This window comes from Calidris pugnax, unplaced genomic scaffold, assembly GCF_001431845.1.
Source record: "Calidris pugnax isolate Ruff unplaced genomic scaffold, ASM143184v1 scaffold396, whole genome shotgun sequence".
Lineage (NCBI taxonomy): Eukaryota > Metazoa > Chordata > Aves > Charadriiformes > Scolopacidae > Calidris > Calidris pugnax.
Window position 1 is genome coordinate 83,065 of NW_015091219.1, and position 23,071 is coordinate 106,135.

A 23,071-nucleotide genomic window follows, 5' to 3' on the forward strand; every position below is an offset into this window, starting at 1 on the left:
CCAGCAGCAGCTCTCCCTGCGGGCCGCCCTCCCCCGGCCCCGCCGCCTCCCACCGAGCCCCCGGGGGCCGCCACGGCGGGGGAGAGAAGCGAGGCCTTCGAGGCGGCTCGGGCAGCCCGCCCGGGGCAGGGCACAGGCAGGGATGTGGCCAGGGGTGCAGGCAAGGATGCAGGCAGAGGTACAGGCAGGGATGCAGGCAGGGATGCAGGCAGAGATGCAGCCAGGGATGCACTCGGGGGTATAGGAAGAGGTAAAGGCAGGGATGCAGCCAGGGATGCAGCCAGGATGCAGGCAGGGATGCCAGGGTTGCAGGCAGGGATGCAGCCAGCGCTGCACCCAGGGGTATAGGCAGAGATAAAGGCAGGGATGCAGCCAGGGATGCAGCCAGGGATGCCAGGGGTACAGGCAGGGATGCAGCCAGGATGCAGGCAAGGATGCCAGGGGTACAGGAAGGGATGCAGCCAGCGATGCACCCAGGGGTATAGGCAGAGGTAAAGGCAGGGGTGCAGGCAGGGATGCAGCCAGGGGTATAGGCAGAGGTAAAGGCAGGGATGCAGTCAGCCAGGGATGTGCAGCCAGGGATGCCAGGGGTACAGGCAGGGATGCAGCCAGGATGCAGGTAAGGATGCCAGGGGTACAGGCAGGGATGCCAGGGGTGCAGGCAGGGATGCAGCCAGGATGCAGGCAAGGATGCCAGGGATACAGGCAGGGATGCCAGGGGTGCAGGCAGGGATGCAGCCAGGGATGCAGCCCCGAGCTCTGGGCACAGCAGGGCAGGGAAAGACCGGCTGCAGCAACCGGTTCCCCAGCCCAAACCCCCCGCTCCCGAGAGACACGGCCGTGCAGGGGGGTCACCGAGCCGCCCTGGCCCCAGCAGCAGCTCTCCCTGCGGGCCGCCCTCCCCCGGCCCCGCCGCCTCCCACCGAGCCCCCGGGGGCCGCCACGGCGGGGGAGAGAAGCGAGGCCTTCGAGGCGGCTCGGGCAGCCCGCCCGGGGTGGGGAAAAACGGCATAAGGAAGGAAAAAGTGACTTTTTGGCCCGGCTGTCCCAAACCCGCCGGTGAGTCAGGGCGGGCGGAGCGGCGGCGGGGCTGCCCGGGGCGGGGCGGGGGGCGGAGCGGAGAGGCGGTGGAGCCGGGAGCTCTGTGGCTCCCCCTGGCGGCGGCGTCGGGAAGCGGCGTCGGAGGGAAGCGGCGGCCGTTGTCACATGTCGGAAAGTCCCCGGCGCTGCCGGTGGAAATCCCCGGTGGGGGTTTTTTTTTGGTGTGTGTGTTGTTGTGTGTGTGTGTGTTTTTTCCTTTTTTTTTTTTTTTTTTTTTTTTTTTAAAAAAAAAAAAAAAAAAAAAAAAAAAAAAAAAAAAAAACTCTTTTCTGTGGCACCCGAGGGGCCCCGGGCTCAGCCCTTCATTCCGCAGCGGCGGCGGCAGCGACAGCAACAGCTCCGGTCGGGGAGGGGGGGGGCGAAGGGAAGGCAGCCCCCGGTTCGACGGGGGGGGGGTGATGGCTCCCGAACTTTGCTCCTTCCCACCGCCTCGGCCCTGCTTTTGAGCAGGAGTTACCGGCAGGATCCAGCGGAGGAGGAACCCCCGCCGGCGGAGGGGTGAGCGCTTCTGCGGGGACGGGACGGGACGGGACGCGGGGGGAGCGCGGAGGACCCCCTCAACCGGCTCTGTCTCCCCCCATCTTGCACGGGGTACCGTGGAGGAAGAGGGGGGGAGGTTTGGCTGCCGTGTTTGGTCGTGTTCCGAGCGGGGGTGTGTGTGTGTGTTTGTGTGCCCGTCCTCCCGGTTGGTTTTGGCCAGCTCGGATGTTGTCCCCGCCGGTGGCTGGACGGGACCCCCGGTCCCCGGGGTGAGGGGGGGGTTCAGGGGGTGCCCCTCAAGCGGGGATCTCGGGGAAAAGGAGCTTGGGGGTAGGGGGGAGTTGCTGGGCTTGGGTTTAGCTTGGTCTCCCTTCTGCTGGTGGAGAAGTTTGTCTGGTTGAAGGTCCTCCTCCTCTTGGAGCTGGCAGGTGGCAATAGCGGCTGTCCTTGCCCCCTTGCCCACACAGGCTTCCAGCAGACCAGTAAGTTAAAGGGAACTCAGCCCCGTAAACCAGTCCTGCGGTACATAAACCACCCTTCATCCTCATCCTCTTCCTCGGTGAAGAGCAATTAACATGCTGAGTTCTGTACCAAGCACTCTCAGATCCCAGGCATAGACATCCATGGGAGCTGAAGGTGTGTTAAAGCATGTTTATTTTAGCATGGTTTTAGCCCTTTACGGGAAAGAGTTTATTATTGCTGGTTTTTTCAGACAGAGGGCAGAAAATTAAAATAAGTCTCTGAGGCCACTGGCACATCTCGGGACAGTTTTCAAGCTTTCCTCAACCCAGCATCCTCAGTGTTACCTGCTCAGAGGGGATGCTGCCTCAGAGAGCTATTTAATCATTGTTTACAGCTCTTCTTTTCTGAGAATTCATAGTCATTGCATGTTAAAGCAGTATAGCATAACTAGTATAACTAGTATAACTGAGCTTTCTGATCTTTAGCTGTCTCTAGCTTGTTGGGTTCTGTTTGTCTCATAGCATTGTTTTTGTTTTTGAAAACAAGCCTTGCTCAGCTTTTGCCTTGATTGACGTTTAATGACCGCAAATAGCATCGACAGTAATTTCCCTGTGTGGAGGGGGAAAATGTGCCTGTAGAATATATAGTATTGAATAATGTAGTTTCAGTGAATGCTTCTGTAAGCTCAGTACTTTTTCGTTACTTAAAGCTGGAAATAACCATTTCAAATGTCCGTACCGGTAGTGCTTGATCATGTGATTAATCTTTATTCGTGTGAAGAAAAAAAAAATCCCGTTGACTCAGTGGCTCTACTTACATAAGTAAGGAATTCAGTATTTTGATGGTCTCAGAGCAAAGTGTAGTGGTGGTTATTAAACAGATTAATAAGGGGTGGTTTATATTTCGTTCCTTCGAGCCCCCATTATGATTACATAAATAGCACATGTAAAACTATATCTGGGGGGGAGGAATGGGTAAGAAAACGTGTTAATTCCATTTTAAGTTGGTGAGGGAATGATAAGAATATGCCCTCTTAATTAGCTAAAGGAAAGCTTTTCCACGTGTTGTGAGATGTGACAGCTGTGAGTGTCCCTGTCCCCAGTGCTCTGACGGGGAGCAGGGGACACACGGCGTGAATGACTTTGCCCTGACTGAGCAGAAAGGACTTTGCAGCATCTCGTGTTTCACCTGCCTCTATTTGGGGCTTGGCAGGGCATCGGCTGAGTCCCTCCATCAGCTGGTCCTCAGAGAGGTTACAGAGGGCAGCAGGAGCTTGAGGTCCCCTCTTACCCTGGCAGGGTCCTTTCCAGGGCTGGAGGTAGACATCACCAAGGGAAGTGTCCGGGTGAAGAGGAGAGAGCAGTTGGTTCCCTGTGGGGAAGGATGTCCTTAAGCCCTTCTGTGCAAGAGGGATCTTCTGCCTCCACACCCCTGGGAGTCCCTTCCTGGTCAGTCTGTCTGGTTGTGGTCCTCTTTCATCTCACTGGCCCTCCAGACTCTCATCTCCATGAGGAAAACTTCCTGCTAGTTGCATAAATCAGTTATTTTCAGTTGTTTCTTGTCATGGTGTACATCAAGACCTTAATCTATACCTATGACTTGATATTTTTCCATGGATTCATACTCACAATGGTGGGCTCTCCTGACGTGACCGGCCGTATTCTAAACACGACGGGCACGTGCACCTTTATTTCTCTTAATAGAGATTTTGCCTTGTTTTTAAGCAGAGCAGTAACGCGTATCAACAGCACGGGGAGTCTCTCCCTGTAAAAATAGGTTGTTGGTGTGGTGGAGAGCATGGGGGTTTTGAGGGATGCGGTCCCTACGCTTGGCTCTGGCTGGCCACAACGTTGGTGTGCTCTGAATAAGTATTTGGGAGTGTAGACAGTTTGAGGTTACGGGGCTTTTTTTTTTTTTTTTTTCTTGTTGTTCTTCCTGCCGTAGCCCAGAGACTCCGAAGAAAGGGATGCAGGGCAGCAAACATGACATGTCCCGCCGTGGAAAAATATTGGGGTTTTTGAGCCAAGTGGAAATGCTTTTTCAGCTATGTTGACTTAACCGCTGAGTAATAGCAGCACTGCAGCCTGCACCCCCACACAGGCACCGCTGTGCAGTGCCTCTGCTGCTCACAAAATATCAGGAGCCTCAAGACGAGTGACATAATTCTGTCCCCCATGTCTTTGCTCCGCTACAAATTCCTCATTTTTCATCTCCGGCCACCGTAAGTATGGGACAGGTGCTCGCATGGCATGTACTTCTTGGGGCTCTTTTTGTACTGCACCAAGCATCACTTCTCAGAACCTATGGGCTGCAGAAATCTGAAATGGACATTATCTGCCTTTTTTTTTTCTTTTTTTTTTCTTTTGGCATGTCATCAAAACAAGAGCTTGAAGCCTGCTGAAAGTTCAGCAAGTTCACATGGGATTACGCTCCGCAATTATCAATTAGTCAAGTTTCTAGGATAATTTTTCCTGCCCTTGATCTTGCCTTCTTTTATCCGTACTTTGATTGAAATGCCTTTTTTTTTTTTTCCCAACGATGATGCAACTTCCTCAGTTATGAATGAATTCTCTTTAATATCTCAGTAAGTGGTAGCAGTAAATGGTTGGAATAAGCTGTTCAGTGTCTGTATCTGGGTAATATGTGAGAGGCTAATTGATATGAGCTTTAAAAACCACCATCTATATAAGGCTCAGCGCCGGCATCCACTCTGTGCTCATTTTAGGCAAATCTGCATCCAGGATCCCGCCCCTGAAAGTGCCTTCTCAATCTCTGCAGAAGTGATAGCGCTGTGGTGCACTAACATGCCAATAAAAGCATCCTTTTTTTTCATTTCAGATGTCTTCTAGAAACATGGCTGGCCAACACATCCTTCCTCAAGCTTTGTATCAGAGCAATATGCTGAAAGCCATGAAGATTAGAGAGAGGACTCCTGAAGATCTGGTCAAACCCCCCATTGGAGTAATTCACCACTTCAGGACTATGCACAGATACACCATAGAAATGTTCAGAATGTGCCAGTTTTGTCCTCAGTTTCGGGAAACACTTCAGAAGGCCCTGACAGACCAGGCCACCCAGACTTCGCTGGAGCGCCAGAGGAAGCTCAACTGGTGCATGGAAGTTCGGAGACTGGTCCCTCTGAAGACTAATGGTGAGTTGTGAGCTGGTCGTTGCAGTTGCATTAAAAAGGGTAATAGGGAAGAAGCGCCTTTATTAATAGCATCTGAGTTCACGTTACTGAAACAGAAGCGCGCGGCTTTTAACAAGTGGTGCCTTTTAATCTTAGTTTTGTGAATTAAAATTCTTTCCATGTGATGTATTGTCCTGGGGGTGTAGCAGTCCCCAGCCCGCATCACAGTATTGTGAAGAGCCTGAGAATTTCACAGATATTTTCATAATATTGATAACATGTGGCACATCAGAATAAAATGCGAGGTGGGAAAACCTCAACTTGCAACCCATCACCTCTCCATGAATCTGGCTCTGCTGTGTGTCGGCTGCTTCATCAGAAGTGCAGAGACTTCAGATGTTTTGAGTGATGGGGTTGCATTCGTGTGTATATATAGCAGAAGTTAATATCACAGAATCGTAGAATGGTTTGGGTTGGAAGGGACCTTAAAGATCATCCAGTTCCAACCTCTCTGCCATGGGCAGGGACACCTCCCACCAGACCAGGTTGCTCCAAGCCCCATCCAGCCTGGCCTTGAACCCCTCCAGGGATGGGGCAGCCACAGCTTCTCTGGGCAACCTCTTCCAGTGTCTCACCACCCTCACAGCAAAGAATTTCTTCCCCATATCTAATCTAAACTCCCTTCTTTCAGTTTAAAACTGTTCCCTCTTGTCCTATGGCTCCACTCCCTGATGAAGAGTCCCTCCCCATCTCTCCTGTAGCCCCTTTAGAGACTGGAAGGCTGTTATAAGGTCTCCCTGGAGCCTTCTGTTCTCCACACTGAACAAACCCAACTCTCAGCCTCTCTCTTGCCACTGTAGCTGGCAGTCAAGGTTCACTTGCTGATCCAGTTTTAACAGAGGTGCTGGTGGGACCGTCCTGGACTTAGAGCCTCTGGGAACCTGACCTCGGTGGCCCTGGAGTCCACATCCCGCACCCGGCTGGCTCCCTCATCCTTAGCTGCCCCCTTGGGTTTTGCCAGCTCTCTCTGTCCCTCAGGGCTCCCCAGTAACTCCCAACACAGAGTGTACAGTGCCCTTCTCTTTCAAGGGTCAGCGCTGGTTTCAGGACTTGGCTTTGGGGTTGTTTTGTGTGTAAGGTGCACACATATTGCTATAAATGAGAAGGTGCAGCCATAGTGCAAAGATTTCTTGAATAGGGTGCACGCGTCCACAGGGTCTCGAGCAGGAACCTGTTGCACATGACTCTTAGAAGTCGCTGGGTATTTCATTGTTCAGTGGAGGAAAGATGGGGTAATGGCTATGACTTATGGTCATGCAGCTGCAAACAGGATTGGACTCAGGATTCCCTAAAGCTGGGAAGATAGACTGGCACGGTGAGGACTCCAAGAACATGGAAAATATCTATTCTTTGCTCAAGGAGCAGATGACACTGGTTATAGAAACACTGGGTGTGGTGGACCTCCAGCCTTGCTGAAGGCCTTACATTATGTTCTGTGGATGCCTCTTTTCATATCTGTTTTTGTACACATTGCCCTTATCTTTCTAGACCATATTCTTCCTTTTGCTAGTTCTCCTGTATTTCTCAGTCTGATTGCACACAGCCGGGTTGTACAAAAGCTGTAAAAATAGAACCACTGCGTAGATGTCCCTGCCCCGACCTAGAAGACCCTCGTGCTAATGGACACCTCTGTAACTATCATTACCTTCTGGTGGACTTTTGTGGGCTGCCTCTGCACGGGCATAAAATTCTCGTGACTGTAATTAGGCTGGAGATGGTCTAACCTTGACCTTCCAGAAGGACTGGTGGGGCAGGTGGGGCAGGCAAGTGCTTTGCAGGGACTGAGAAGGTAGCGTTGCTCCAAGTGCTGCATCCAAGTGCAGGGTGGTGGAGTCACCATCCCTGGCTGTGTTTAAGGGCCGTTTAGATGCAGTGCTAAGGGATATGGTGTAGGGGATGACTTTGTAGAGTAGGGTAGATGGTTGGACTCGATGATCCCAAGGGTCTCTTCCAACCTAGACGATTCTATGATCTCCAAATCTTCACCCCAGGAGATGCACTCTTAACAGATTTACTAGGAGAATGGACACTGTGTGTAGTTTTTCCCCGGGCCAAAGAGCAGCGGTTTTGGAATCCCCCCCCATCTCCTGTTGATAGGGGTCCTGCAGGGGTTGGTGTTGCCTGGACAGGCCCTTGTTGCTGACATTACTGTATTTGTGGTGATAGATGAGACATGGGTTGTCTCATGACTGCGGGAACGATTTGAGAACTGGGGACTTGGGTTCCCATCCGTGAGCAGGTCTAATGATGCATGAGATGCTAAAATATTGGGGCAGGTTGAGGGAAGACAAAGCAAGGGCCAGGTTTGTGGTGTGTGTGTCCCCCCTTTTACTCCCCCATGTGGCTAATGAACTCAGCTCCAGTTCAGTGCTTTGGGGTCATCAAGTGCACGAGTAGAAGAAGTGGCTTTGGCAACCTGTGGTTCATGCAAAGTAGTCGCAAGGAAGGACCTTTGCAGGAGAGAGAAGAAGGGGATCCCTGGAAGAAGGGACAGAAGCCTGGAGAAGCCCCCCCTGTATTCTCCCAGAAAATAACACAGGGTTGGGTTTTTTTCCTCCCGTGTGGCACCAAAAATATTTTTTAAAGCATTTAGCTGCTTAACCCATAGGTGTGGGAGGAATATATTAGTTCTTTCAGTCAGCCCTGGGCTTTCTTCAGAAAATTCTGGGGCTTTTTTCTAATCAAGGTTGTAATTGTTGAAAACAGAGGAAGTATCTCCTGTAGGATCTTTCGATGTGTATTTTACCTAATATGTGTATGAGTTTGTGGAGTGGCGGGGGTTGGGTTTTTCTTTTTTTTTTAATTTAAAAAAAAAAAAAAGCCCTTTTGAATCACCACACCGTTTCTTCGCAGATGTGTGAATGGAGGATAGAAGGAAAGCAGTAGGAGGTACAAAAATCGAAACAGGTTTTTTTTGAAAAAAAAAAAAGAAAAGAAAAAAAAAATTTAAAAATTCCAGCAGCTATTGGCTGTAGAGATTTCACTTGTATAATGAATCGGCATTCATTCCAGCTCGCCCAGCCACACCTCCCCGGGAAAGTCCGAGGGAGGCTTCGCCGCTCAGCCCGGCGCGCCGCAAGAACAAAAAGTACAACTGTTGCTCAACTGCTGCTCGAGCGGCGCGGGGGAATTCCAAGTGCTGTGTAAGGAATTTTGGGCAGCGCTTCTCAATAAAGAACTGAAAGCGAGCTCTCAGAGAGAGAGAGAGAGAGAGAGGGGGAAAAAAAAAAAAAAAAAAAAAGAAAAGAAAAAAATCTTATCTTTGCTCTAGATTTTTGCAAAGGGAAAATTTTAATGGGATTAATATGTCATCTTTCTTGGTCAGAAGGAAACCCAGAGTCAGTTTTTCTGTCCTATTATGTCGTTCCCTGATTTTTGAATAGGTCTGTTGTAGGTTTTTCTCAGCAGTCTCATAGGAAAAGTAGCAAAAGTGTTGACAAAGAGAGTACTTGAGCTCTTAAATGCATGTAGCGAACTGGGATTAAGTCTTTTGTGTGGGTGCTTTGGGTGGTTTTTTTTTTTTCCCACGTGAGAAAAAATCTAGTAGCTTTAGCATGGTTGATGTCCTCTGTTCCAAGGAAATCACAGCGATTTCTTAGCATTGGGTGAATCTGCTCACCGCTGTAGTAAACACCGGACCTAGTTTTGAATCTGAGGGTGTGACAGTAGTGATTCTTGACATCTCCCTTTCAGGGGAGACATCCTCTTTTGAAGAAGATGGCTAGAGATAGAATTTGAAACCCAGCCACGGGCATATTTTGTCACACCTTTTAATTAAGTTACTTAACTCCTCTGATTCCCACTTTCTTCCCCCCTGAAAGTGCAGAACATCACTTTACTTCCTACCCGTAGAGACGATGTTTTCAATGCAAGGAACATATCTAAATGAAAATAGATTTATTGTGGTTTGCATTTATTTTGTTTTAATTATGTTTATAAAAAGTACCCTCTAAATAAAATATTTAACAGCCCAGCATGCTATCAGCTCTGAGAGGAAGGAAGAGGTGTTCTTGTGATTGCTTTACATAAATCACCTACTCTTCTCTTTCTGTGTCTTTTTTTTTTTCTTTTTTTAATTATTATTATAATAATTCCTTCATCAAGCCCAGCCAAGTGCTAAGCCTTTCGGTGCAGTGCTGGTGAGGAGACATGAGGCTTGGTGTCACTATGGTGTACTCTTAGTGGTTTCCATTCTCTCTACCCTGTGCCATCAGGTGTCCTTGTCTAAGCACTAGTGAATGAGACTTGCACATTGTTCTGTAATTTTAAATTGACTTTGTTGTGTTTAAAAGCTGTTTCAACTGTTTGACATTTGCAGTTGACCCCACAATTCAGTTCTTGCTATCAGTCAAAGTTAAGTAAGATAGATAAGGGGTAGGCTTCACAGAATCACAGAATGATATGGGGTTAGAAGGAACCTCTGGAGATCATCTAGTCCAACCCCCTGCCAAAGCAGGTCCACCTAGAGCAGGTTGCACAGGAACGTGTCCAGGTGGGTTTTGAATGTCTCCAGAGATGGAGACTCCACCACCTCTCTGGGCAGCCTGTCCCAGGGCTCTGCCACCCTCAAAGTGAAGAAGTTCCTCCTCATGTTTAGATGGAACTTCTGATGTTCAAGTTTGTGCCCGTTACCTCTTGAGTGCCCGTTACCATTGCTGAACGACAGCTTAACACCAACCAGTGAAGGGACAAAACCAGCAGAGGGAGGACTTTTGTCCCTTGTGTCTCTGAGCAGAGGGCCCCTTGCTGTCCTCTTGTTAAAACCGTTCTTTTTGAGGCTGAGAGAGAAATGCGCAGGGAATACCCATAGGCACAGTGCAATTCTACATCCCGCATGCCCGTGGGGTTTTATTCAAGTAGCCATTTAAAAATCACGTGTTCTTCCTTTTTTTTTTTGTTTTTTCTGCAGGCGATGGGAATTGCCTCATGCACGCTGCGTCCCAGTACATGTGGGGCATTGAAGATATCGACCTGGTCTTGAGGAAGACGTTGTTCAGCGCGCTCAGGGAGATCGACACACGGAACTTCAAGCTGCGCTGGCAGCGGGAGGCCATTAAATCCCAGGAGTTTGTAGAAACGGGGCTCCACTACGACACCCGGGTAAGGAGGCCTGAGGGAACAGGGCTGCTTTCTGAGCAGCTTGTCAGTGGTGCCTTGCTGATTTTGTTCCCTGTTTTTGGCTCTGTGGATTCGTGCCGTCAGCGGAGAGCAGTAGTCATCTTCCTTTGGAGGAAACGGGACAGCCTGACTGTTGTGAGCTGTTCTGACCTCCGTGTCTTGGAACCGTTGCTGACCAGATGTTTCTTTCCTCAGAACTGGGAGGAAGAGTGGGAATACCTCGTTGAAATGACCTCCCCAGAAACATCGGGGGCTCGAAACAGGCTTCCATATAATGCGCTGGAAGAAATCCACATCTTCATCCTCGCTAACATCCTCAGGCGCCCGGTCATTGTCATTGCAGGTGAGTTGTCCCCACCACAGGTCTCTTTATGGACCGTGTCACTCTGTGCTGTGTTAGTAATCTTATTTCCCTCACAGCTGCTTCCAGGCAGATACGTTTCAGAACTGGGCATTTTCAGCAATTGTTCTAAAACAAAAACCCGGAGTATGTTTTCTCTCGCCTGTAGCACATACTTATATGGGTTTATTTGTGTTTTCTTTATCTTCCCCGGGCAGATAAAGTGGTGAGAAGTTTAGAGTCAGGCTCCAGTTTCGCTCCTCTGAACGTTGGTGGTGTTTACTTGCCTCTCCTTTGGCCAGCTGAAGAGTGCTATCGATACCCAATTGTGCTCGGCTACGACAACATGCATTTTACACCTCTAGTGACTCTGAAGGACAGCGGGCCAGGTATTTTTCAAGTGCCTCGCTTGGTATTTGTGTAACTTCTTCAATATCACCGTGCTGATACAGCATTTGAATATCATCTGGTTTAGGTTTGCATTTCTAAAGTTAAAATAAGAGTAACAAATTCCTTTGGAAGACGTGCTTATGGTGTGAGGAGAAACAGTGTGGACTGTAAATCGGAATAGAAAGTAAAGATTGTCTTCAATATGCTGGTTGAAAGTAAGAGTGCAACTCACCTGCTTCCAGGCTGGGATCAAAGAGTGGCCTCTGCTTCCTTGTGTTCTGGCCTCCTTTACACACCCCATCAGAAGAGAAGAAGCTCTGAAGGCCATGGTCTCACAGCGATGTACTGCTGCCTGGCAGGGATAATGAGATAAATGCTTTGTTGGTTTTAATGTGTCTCTTCTGCATGGATAGCAGTTCTCTGGGTTTAGATTGGGGCATCGTCCCGTGGAAAGGTATAACAAGCTTAAGATCTACAACCCTGCCCACACTGAGAGGAAAATTGCTATGGGGACATTAAAACTCCCGTGGGATGGGGACAGATTCATGGTGCAGATGCGTCTGTGTCCTCCCACAGTGGCACTGTTCAGAAAATGGTTGCTCTTGCTGGCCATTCTCCTGTTTCTCCAAAATTCAGCAGCAGTGGTGACATCTCCATGTGTTGCATCTTGTGGTTACTCCTGCCTGGTAGTATATATATATGTGTATATATATATATATATGCTAATCCCATCTTGTTTCCCCACAGAAATCCGGGCTGTCCCTCTGGTCACCAGTGAACGAGGCAGATTTGAGGACTTGAGCGTGCACTTTCTGACAGACGCGGAGGAGAGGGAGAAAGAGCAGCTGCTAAAAGACTACTTGATAGTGATAGAAATTCCAGTGCAAGGCTGGGATCATGGCACAACCCATCTAATCAATGCTGCAAAGTGAGTGCCGTTCCTTTTTCCTCAAAGTTGTCTTGTTTATGGCGGTGGGAGAAGCCAGGCCACCCCAGTGTGTTCCTTCGGTCCTTCCTTCCTGCCATGGTAGCACCTGTGCTGACGTGCTTTGAAGTGGTATGAGCTCGAGCTAGTCTCAAATTTAAATGCAAAAAACCTCTTCAGACTTAGGAGACTCAAACTAGTCTTTTAGAAGGGGTTAGTTTGGCTGACTGTCAGATTGCACCGGTGGACGGCTGAGAAGTAGTTAAACCCAGGAACGAGTTAGACCAAGCTCTTGCGCTTTATCTGAGGGCACATTGCATAAAAGCACAGCTGGCGTAATTTTGGCTGCCCTGGGGAGAGTACTTGGTGGTACGTTCTCAGGGCAAATGCCTCAACGCCCTGGGCTGTTGCCCTGCGGGCAGGAAGCTGTGGCTGGTGGAGGAACCGGCGTCTGCATCAACCCAACGGTTGAGCATCAGTAACGTGCAGGAGGCAGCTGGTGGCACTCACCGGCTTCTCACATTTAGGGGAGGCTGGAGGCTGTGTCCGCTCAGCTTCCATTGCTACACAGGGAGTGGTGGTTTGGGAGCCTTCAAAACCAAAGTCCTCCTACCCAAAGGATATATGCATACATGAAGAGCAGCAATCCGGGTTCCCTAGTCCCACCACACGGATGTGTTCTTGGGTATTTCCAGTAACGCCAGCTCCTCATCCTCCCAGTTGTGGCACGGTGTGGGGGTATTCCCTGTGGGACAGAGTAGGGATGGTGGGATGGATGGTAGCGTTACACACACCGCACGGAAGCCCCATAGTTGGTTTGAAGAATTCTGCTGGTAGACACAGACCCAACAGGGCAAAACCAGGAGCAGATTTCGTGATAAACCGTAGGAAAGGCTTGTTCTTTGTGTGGGCTGGTGAAGAGGGAGGTCTTCCACTCTAACCTCAGCTCAGCTGAGCGCTGGTCTTCGGAGGAATTCAGGATTGGGGGGGTTTTTCTTTTTGCTTCCGAGAGATTCTCCACATTCTTTGTGCAAGCAGCTCTCAGATAGAAAAGCCTCCCCTAGAAAATCCTTTGAAGAATACCTGTTTAGCATTGCATCAGACAATTTCTTCAGATATGAAAGTCTCCATTTGACATCACTGGACACCTGCCTTTAAAATTATTTCCATTTACAGCAACAGTTTAACATCCTGGATCTTCTAGCTGAGTAATATGGATGTGCATTAAACCTACGTTTCCTCCCCACGCTGCTTATATTTGCCTCCACCCCCACCGTCTACCCTTTTCAAACACTGATGCCGTCTTCCTTTTCTGGCCATCAGGTTAGATGAAGGCAACCTACCCAAAGAAATAAACCTGGTGGAAGATTACTTCCAGCTGGTGCAGCACGAGTACAAGAAGTGGCAGGAGAACGGCGAACCCGCTAGAAGGGAGACCTGCTCCAGGAACAGGCAGGAACTGTCCCTCTCCCAGCTCTCCCTCTTACAGGTGAAATGTGAAACGCCCAACTGCCCTTTCTACATGTCCGTGAACACCCAGCCCTACTGCCACGAGTGCTTTGAGCGGAGGTCCCAGGCCGCCAAAGGCAGAAAGCAGACCTCCAAAGCAGCACCCGAGAAACTGAAGGCATCTGGGTCAGGTTCCTCCTCCCGCGGGGACCTTTGCCAACCTGGGGGATGGACGTCCGAAGAGCCCGTGACAGGCCCTCGCTCCGCACCTCCGACTGCTCCGAGCCTTTTCCTGTACAGCGAGACCACGGCCATGAAGTGCAGGACACCAGACTGCCCCTTTACCTTGAACGTGCAACACAACGGGCTCTGCGAGCGCTGCTACAACTCCAGGCAGCTCGGTCCGTGCAACAACTTGGACGACGGGAGGCGTTTAGACCATGCCACGTGCAAGGTGTGCCGTCAGAAGGCCAACAGGACCTTCAACGGCACGTGCAGCGCTTGCTTCAAAAGGACTACAGAGCACCCTTCGAGCGGCAGCCCCGCTTTCCTGCCCACATGCCATCAGAGGTCCACGTCCGACCCCTCCCAGATCTCCCAGAGCCTCCTCCAGCACTCCTGCCACCAGCCTCCCAACATCCATGGTGAGGAACCCCCGCCGGCCGTCCTGCCTCCCGAGGAGAAGAGGGGAGGCAACCTCTGCAGGAAACCCGGCTGCAAGTTTTTTGGGACGGCGCAGAACGAGGGCTTTTGCACACTCTGCTTCTTCGAGTACAGGGAAAACCACGGTAAGTGGAGAGGGGCTGAGCTTTGGCACACTTTGGTTGCAGATGGGGCTCCTGGAGCTATGAAGCTCTCCGTGCTCCACACTGTTTCCGTCACCCCCTGCAGAAGCAGCGGTCTGAGGAGAAGGTGCTTTTTTTGTCCCTTAACAGTGTAGGAAATCTGTGAAGTCTCTTTTGAAGCCTCCTGTTGGCTTTCAGGGGAGCAAAACTAGCTCAAGGTAGGGTGGGTTGTGATCCCTCCCCACCATTCACTGCAGTCATGGTTTGGGGTGAATTTTCTTCACAACTAGATGAATTGTGGGAGTTGGTGAGGGAAATGCTATAGTATAGAGAGAGAGAGGGTACTGTGTCTGGTTTTGTGCTCCCTGGTTCAAGAAGGACAGGGAACCACTGGAGAGGGTACAGCAGAGGGCTACAAAGATGATGAGGGGCCTGGAGCATCACCCTTACGAGGAGAGGCTGAGGGACTTGGGTCTTTTTAGTCTGGAGAAGAGAAGGCTGAGGGGGGATCTGATCAACACCTATAAATACTTAAAGGGTGGGTGTCAGGAGATGGGGCCAGTCTTTTTTCAGTGGTGCCCAGGGACAGGACAAGAGGTAACGGGCACAAACTTGAACATTGGAAGTTCCACCTGAACATGAGGAGGAACTTCTTTCCTGTGAGGGTGGTGGAGCCCTGGAAGAGGCTGCCCAGGGAGGTGGTGGAGTCTCTGTCTCTGGAGACATTCTCTGGACACGTTCCTGTGCAACCTGCTCTGGGTGACCCTGCTCTGGCAGGGGGGTTGGACTGGATGATCTCTAGAGGTCCCTTCCAACCCCATATCATTCTGTGATTCTGTATTGATGCTACTGGCAACCCGTTATGTTAACAAGGCTTCTAAAAACCTTGGGATGAATCTGGTGGTGTGTATCCATTATGGATGTAACGGGTACAACACTCTGGAGTAACTACTGAAGTCACCTTGATAAGCAGAGCAAGCAGAAGCTGACTGTAGATAAAATGTGCTTGTATTTTGGAGTAATTTAAGAGCATATTGTTACAATCTACCTTGAAATCTTTCTTGGTGGTATCATGTGCCTGCGTGCACACGTGTGTTTAATGGCAGGGCTTCAAAAATGTAATAGCCTGTGAATAAATCGCAGCATGAAATCTTCATCTCTCCTGCTACCGCCCTGTTACGCAGGCAACGAGCCCTTGGGTAGAGAGGGTGAGAGGCAGAATTATTGCAGATCTTTTCAGGCTGTTGCATTGCTGACAAGTCTGCCAATGCTGTGCTTCTCACATACTTTCAAATTAGGCAACTTGTACGCCAGCCTGCAATAGCTTGTTTTGTAGCATTGCTCACAGTGAGAATGTTTTCCTTCTGCTTGTGGAATATGTAAGATTGCTTCATGTGACTAAAAGCCATAAGACTTCTTTTTTTTCCCATTAAGCCCTGTGCTGCTGGGCTTTCGTTACCCCATGCGCCTGAAATGGGGGAGGCCGAAAAGGAAGTGTCAGGGTAGGTCACAGATGACATGCAGAAGCCAAAGGTGAAACCCTTCTTGACTTCAGCAATATCTAGTTTTCCCACTGAGGGCAACTTTTTTCCCAAATCAGCTCTTTCAACATCTTCTGACATGAAAATCAGGCTGTATTAGCTCCCTTCTTCATGGAACATGGAGGAAAGTGCATCAGCTGAGGGGTCTCAGCATTGTCCAAAACCCATTTTTTGAGGCTGGTGGATTATTTTTTATTAATATTATTTGGGGATTTGTGGTTTTTTTTTTAAACTGTGGAATTTTTCATAGTTGCTTTGGGTCGCCAGAGGAACTGGGCACATTCAAACTCTTCCTATCCTACCTTTGCCTTACAGACAGCACTTTGCTACGCCACCAGAGGAGATCTCAGAGGAAGTCCTCATCGGCAGCAGCTCAGCTGGGAACCTCCGCTGCCGCCTTCCGTAACAGCGTGTCCTGCCAGCGGCGTGACTGCGGCACCCTGGGCAGCACGATGCTCGAAGGGTACTGCCAGAACTGCTTCATTAAAGCCCAGAACCAGCGGTTTCAGGAAGCCAGGAGGACAGAAGAACAGCTGGTGAGACAGCCAGAAGTAAGTGGGAACTTCTCAAAAATCTTCTTCGTGTTTAGTGCGGCGTGTTTTTCCCTTGTGAGAACCACTCTCTGGATGCTCACTACAGAATCCTCAACTGACTGCATCCTGAGTATCACAGAAAGACAAACGTAGAGTTATTTCATGATTTTTTTTTACCTGCTGCAACTGGGCAGCATTTCTAAAATCCATAGAATGTAGAATCATTGAGGTTGGAAAAGACTCTTAAGATGGAGTCCCACTGGAAACCTAACACTGCCAAGTGTTCTCAGTTTCGGGTTATCATGGCCATGTTGAGTTTTAGCTCAGCTGGGATGTCACCAGCAGTTTCAGTGGAAGCAATATATATGCACGTTCCTGTGCAACCTGCTCGGGGTGACCCTACTCTTGCGGGAGCAGGGTTGGACTAGATGATCTCCAGAGGCCCTTTCCAACCCCATATCATTCTGTGATTCTGTAATTGGGTCAGCAGTTGGTTTGTTTGCTGCTCGGGGAGAGATATTCATTCTTACTCTTAGAGCTCTGCCACTGCATCATGGGGTTTGGTCCACTTCATGTCGCCTTTTTCGTTGAGCCCATTATAGATTTATTTTTTTATTCCCTTTTTTTAAAAAAAAAAAATTGGTTTGTTTTGTCCTTTTTCAAATCGAGAGTTACCAAAGATAAAAACCCATTTATTTTTTTTTTTCCTAAGAAATGACAGAATTTGGGATTTTCTTTGGTAAAGCCCAGTTTGACTCTTGGTATAGTACTTCTCAGAAGCAGCGCGTCTGCGACAGCTCCCAGCGGTTGCCTCTACAAACCATGAGCAGGAGTTGAAAGTCAATAAATGAAAAGCCACTTGTTGCTGCCGGCATGACGACTGACCGATGTGTTTTAACGTGGTGGTTTGTTTGTTTTTTTTGTTTTGTTTTTTTCTTTCAAGAGAACGGGACAGCACAGAGATTTGCCGCGAGCGGCGTTGAGTAGCCAGAAGAGACAATGTGCTGTGGCTTCGTGTAGAAACAACCTGGCCAGCAGAAGTGATGACTTGTACCCGGAGTGCCAGCGCCTCCTCGGTGGGCAGCTTCCAACCTCGGGGGGTACCAGGGACCCCCCTGCGGAGGAACCCCCGAAGCAACGCTGCCGAGCCCCTGCTTGCGACCACTATGGCAATGCCAAGTGCAACGGCTACTGCAACGAGTGCTACCAGTTCAAACAGATCTATGGCTAGCAGAGGGGAGGAGCTGGGACACAACCAGAAAGCCAGACCAGCTACTTCTTTCACTCAAACGGTGCTATGTCCGAAACACTTAACAGTCCTGGGAGCGGGAGGGCCCAGGGGGCTGGGGTGGGGAGGGAAATATAAGCTGCCTGCTCATCTTTGTGTTTATTTCCCTGTCATGGGAATCAACGTCTACTTCCTCTAAACACTGCGTACAAGGACTGCTGAGAAGGGCAGGTTGCCTTCTGCACAGAGCTGTCGTTCGTTGACTAAGCTCCTACAATGCCGTATTTAATTCTTGGACTTCCCAGGAGGAAGTGTGAAGCATTTGAATCCAAAGAACTTCCCGGTTCTGCCTCTTTTTTGCTTTTTTTCCCTCAAAACCTCCCCCTGCTCCCGGCCGAGGAGCCGCAGCTACTGTTGGAGGTGCAGGAGCTCTTTGTGTTTGCCTGCACCCGTCAGAGGTGAGTCTTTCCTGAGAGGGATCCCCCAGGACAGGCTGATGTCTGGAGAGACTTACTTTGGGTCCTTGCTGGTGGTCTTACAGAGCTCATCAAGGCAGGAGGGACCTCCCGTGGGTTCTGTGTCTGCAAGAGCCCTGTGCAGGAGCTCTTTGTGTTTGCCTGCACCCGTCAGAGGTGAGTCTTTCCTGAGAGGGATCCCCCAGGACAGGCTGATGTCTGGAGAGACTTACTTTGGGTCCTTGCTGGTGGTCTTACAGAGCTCATCAAGGCAGGAGGGACCTCCCGTGGGTTCTGTGTCTGCAAGAGCCCTGGGAGAACCACCACCAGACACAGGACCAGCGGTGGTCTGCTCCCTTAACCAGCATTTAGGTCCTTTCCCAAATCCCAAGGCAGCTGGAAAGACAGGTGATGAGAGAAGCAAATCTCATGAGCTTGTGCGTGGAATGAGAAAACTGAATCCTGCCACTCCCCTCTTACAGGGAAGGAATTGCCTCCAACAGACCAAAAAATACCCCAAAAGCCCTTCATCTTCAGCTTCAGTTCTGAAACCAGAGCAGCTCTCTTCTCTTGCGTTGTAACTGCTGGGAATACCTGTGCTGCTGTTCGTACCCTCCCTCCCCATTCCTGTCACACTCCTCTCTGCTGTTACCCTTCATGCGATTTCTGTTGCCCTGCAAACAGCCTGGAGCTCAGTGACAGAGTGCTTTAGGGTCAAGGTTTTGCTCCTGGAGTTCCTGCATCCACTTCTCAGTCTGCCAGACTTTTCTCTAGCCACCTTGCCTTCACCGTGGTACCTGCTTCTCTCTTCTCCTTTCACACCTTGTAAGTTTTCAGCCTCTGTTTTGCTGCTATGGTTTTGGAGGTGGTACCTCTTCTTAAGCCGCTTCTGGAGTTTAAGATCTTTTTCTAGTTATTAAAAAAACAGTTTTTAAAAGGAAAAAAAAATTTAAATAACTCATGACTTATTTCTGTTAAATTTTATATATTTTGTGAACCTTAATGTGAACATATGTTTTATTAAGATATTTATATTATTTGAAACAATGCAACTTTTGAAATTTGCACAGCCAGGATTATTTTTTTTTTTTACATATATTTACTCGTGTTGAAATTTGCCAACTTAAATGTATAATTGAAAAACATTCTCTGATATAAAGAAATAAATTATTGAAGGATTGACTTTGCTATTTTGCATTGATGGGAGAGGGCACAGTTGAGTGTGAGACACCCACTGAAGAGAGCATTTCTTCAGGACCTCCATTCAGCATGTTACCAAGTGCTCCCTGGTTCAGGTGGTGTAGCCAGGTGTTTTGAGGAGGTGATAACTTGCTGTAAGTCTCTGCATATTCCCATCTTGTGTCATTGTCCTCTCACAAAGAGCTCTTGGTACCGTGGGAGACCCACACAGTGTGCATGAGTTTGCTCCTGGGGGTGCGGTGTAGCCTCAGTCCCCAGAACTTTGGGTGTGGGAGAGTGAGGATGGTCAGGACCAGGCTGAAAGAGAAGCTAAGCGTAGGATGACTTGACTTTGCTTTCTTCATTCATCCATCAGCTATGCTAGGGATTCCCAACTGATGTTGCTTGAGTGCCACCTTGGGTGGTGGTGATGGTAGTAAATGACCCCCACCTCTGCCCAGCCATGTGTGCAACCCAAAAGGGCACGGGCAAGCCCACCTTCCCTCACCAGGGGCAGCAGGGAAGCCCCTCACCTTTTGGTCTTGGTGTCTGGGTTGCTCGATAGTTCCTGAAAAGCAAGTTGCCAACTGCTACTTGAAAAGGTACTTGGGCTACATCAAAAAAAGTGTGGCCAGCAGGTACAAGGAGATGATTCTGCCCCTCTCCTCTGCTCTGGTGAGGAGTATCCCACCTGGAGTATGGTGTCTAGCACTGGAGTCCTGAAGACAGGAAGGACATGGACCTGTTGGAAAGGGGCCAGCAGAGTGCCACGATGATGAGAGGGCTGGAGCATGTCTGCTGTGAGGACAGGCTGAGAGAGTTGGGGTTGTTCAGCCTGGAGAAGAGAAGGCTCCAGGGAGACCTTAGAGCCCCTTCCAGTCCCTCAAGGGCTACAGGAGAGATGGGGAGGAACTTCTTTCCTTTGAGGGTGGCAGAGCCCTGGAACAGGCTGCCTAGAGAGGTGGTGGAGTCTCCGTCTCTGGAGATACTCAAAACCTGCCTGGAAACATTCCTGTGCAACCTGCTCTAGGGGAACTGCTTTGGCAGGGGGGCTGGACTAGATGATCTCCAGAAGTCCCTTCCAACCCCATGTGATTCTGTGACACCCTCCTTCCCCTTTCTTTGCAACTCATGCAATTCACGTGCCCACCCGATTCATCCAGCTTCTGCACCAGGCGGACACCTCGGGGCTGGAAGAGCAGGCAGAGACCGGGAGGGATGTCTCCACCAGGAGATGGAGGCAGCCCACAGCATCCAGCCCCTGTGTACTGAAAAGGCAGAGCCTCCGTTGTGACACCTTCAGTGTTGGCGGTGCTGCTTGACTGCACCTTCTGCGGAGAAGAAGGGTTTCAGATGAAATGCCCTAGATCCCACTGATTTTTCTCTGATAGCTTCTCATAACCCTGGTCACATGAGGCTTGTCGCATTCTGACGCTCCTATGTAAATGTGTGCCCAGCCTGGCTCTTGTGATTTACTTGTGTGGGAACATTAAATTTTTCAAATTTTTCAAATACTTTGGTATTTCCCTCATGTCCTTCGGGGATTTTGACCCTCTGATGCTTTCTGCTCTTTGCCCAGACACCTCGTCAAGTTCATGTATTTTTTTCCTTCCTCTTTTGCAAGAGAGAACTTTTATTTGGATTCTCCCTTTTTTGGTGACCACTTCTGGAAGTCTCTTTGCTGACAGAGTGCCACGATGATGAGAGGGCTGGAGCATGTCTGCTGTGAGGACAGGCTGAGATACCCCAAAAGCCCTTCATCTTCAGCTTCAGTTCTGAAACCAGAGCAGCTCTCTTCTCTTGCGTTGTAACTGCTGGGAATACCTGTGCTGCTGTTCGCACCCTCCCTCCCCGTTCCTGTCCCACTCCTCTCTGCTGTTACCCTTCATGTGATTTCTGTTGTCCTGCAAACAGCCTGGAGCTCGGTGACGGAGCGCTTTAGGGTCAAGGTTTCGCTCCTGGAGTTCCTGCTCTCCATCTGCCAGACTTTTCTCTAGCGACCTTGCCTTCACCGTGGTACCTGCTTCTCTCTTCTCCTTTCACACCTTATAAGTTTTCAGCCTCTGTTTTGCTGCTATGGTTTTGGAGGTGGTACCTCTTCTTAAGCCGCTTCTGGAGTTTAAGATCTTTTTCTAGTTATTAAAAAAACAGTTTTTAAAAGGAAAAAAAAATTTAAATAACTCATGACTTATTTCTGTTAAATTTTATATATTTTGTGAACCTTAATGTGAACATATGTTTTATTAAGATATTTATATTATTTGAAACAATGCAACTTTTGAAATTTGCACAGCCAGGATTATTTTTTTTTTTTACATATATTTACTCGTGTTGAAATTTGCCAACTTAAATGTATAATTGAAAAACATTCTCTGATATAAAGAAATAAATTATTGAAGGATTGACTTTGCTATTTTGCATTGATGGGAGAGGGCACAGTTGAGTGTGAGACACCCACTGAAGAGAGCATTTCTTCAGGACCTCCATTCAGCATGTTACCAAGTGCTCCCTGGTTCAGGTGGTGTAGCCAGGTGTTTTGAGGAGGTGATAACTTGCTGTAAGTCTCTGCATATTCCCATCTTGTGTCATTGTCCTCTCACAAAGAGCTCTTGGTACCGTGGGAGACCCACACAGTGTGCATGAGTTTGCTCCTGGGGGTGCGGTGTAGCCTCAGTCCCCAGAACTTTGGGTGTGGGAGAGTGAGGATGGTCAGGACCAGGCTGAAAGAGAAGCTAAGCGTAGGATGACTTGACTTTGCTTTCTTCATTCATCCATCAGCTATGCTAGGGATTCCCAACTGATGTTGCTTGAGTGCCACCTTGGGTGGTGGTGATGGTAGTAAATGACCCCCACCTCTGCCCAGCCATGTGTGCAACCCAAAAGGGCACGGGCAAGCCCACCTTCCCTCACCAGGGGCAGCAGGGAAGCCCCTCACCTTTTGGTCTTGGTGTCTGGGTTGCTCAATAGTTCCTGAAAAGCAAGCTGCCAACTGCTACTTGAAAAAGTACTTGGGCTGCATCAAAAAAAGTGTGGCCAGCAGGTCCAAAGAGGTGATTCTGCCCCTCTCCTCTGCTCTGGCGAGGAGTACCCCACCTGGAGTATGGTGTCTAGCACTGGAGTCCTGAACACAAGAAGGACATGGACCTGTTGGAAAGGGGCCAGCGGAGTGCCACGATGATGAGAGGGCTGGAGCATGTCTGCTGTGAGGACAGGCTGAGAGAGTTGGGGTTGTTCAGCCTGGAGAAGAGAAGGCTCCAGGGAGACCTTAGAGCCCCTTCCAGTCCCTCAAGGGCTACAGGAGAGATGGGGAGGAACTTCTTTCCTTTGAGGGTGGCAGAGCCCTGGAACAGGCTGCCTAGAGAGGTGGTGGAGTCTCCGTCTCTGGAGATACTCAAAACCTGCCTGGAAACATTCCTGTGCAACCTGCTCTAGAGGAACTGCTTTGGCAGGGGGGCTGGACTAGATGATCTCCAGAAGTCCCTTCCAACCCCATGTGATTCTGTGACACCCTCCTTCCCCTTTCTTTGCAACTCATGCAATTCACGTGCCCACCCGATTCATCCAGCTTCTGCACCAGGCGGACACCTCGGGGCTGGAAGAGCAGGCAGAGACCGGGAGGGATGTCTCCACCAGGAGATGGAGGCAGCCCACAGCATCCAGCCCCTGTGTACTGAAAAGGCAGAGCCTCCGTTGTGACACCTTCAGTGTTGGCGGTGCTGCTTGACTGCACCTTCTGCGGAGAAGAAGGGTTTCAGATGAAATGCCCTAGATCCCACTGATTTTTCTCTGATAGCTTCTCATAACCCTGGTCACATGAGGCTTGTCGCATTCTGACGCTCCTATGTAAATGTGTGCCCAGCCTGGCTCTTGTGATTTACTTGTGTGGGAACATTAA

General features: G+C 49.5%; 1 protein-coding gene across 1 annotated transcript; it reads left to right on the forward strand.

Annotated features, from left to right (window-relative positions):
* The first annotated feature begins 1,427 nt into the window (after positions 1–1,427).
* TNFAIP3 (TNF alpha induced protein 3) lies at positions 1,428–18,041 on the forward strand. The gene is made up of 9 exons (XM_014959817.1): positions 1,428–1,599; positions 4,882–5,194; positions 10,143–10,333; positions 10,547–10,694; positions 10,910–11,080; positions 11,829–12,009; positions 13,330–14,243; positions 16,097–16,332; positions 17,258–18,041. Exons 2-9 carry the CDS (start codon positions 4,882–4,884, stop codon positions 17,543–17,545), a joined length of 2,442 nt encoding a protein of 813 aa, XP_014815303.1. The 5' UTR covers positions 1,428–1,599; the 3' UTR covers positions 17,546–18,041.
* The last annotated feature ends 5,030 nt before the right edge of the window (positions 18,042–23,071 follow it).

Bases quoted from the DNA above. Each gene is read 5' to 3' on its own strand.
- TNFAIP3 (XM_014959817.1), top strand. From the start codon at position 4,882: ATGTCTTCTAGAAACATGGCTGGCCAACACATCCTTCCTCAAGCTTTG. The intron at 10,695-10,909 runs GTGAGTTGTCCC...TTCCCCGGGCAG, and splicing joins CCCGGTCATTGTCATTGCAG to ATAAAGTGGTGAGAAGTTTA. The intron at 12,010-13,329 runs GTGAGTGCCGTT...TCTGGCCATCAG, and splicing joins CATCTAATCAATGCTGCAAA to GTTAGATGAAGGCAACCTAC.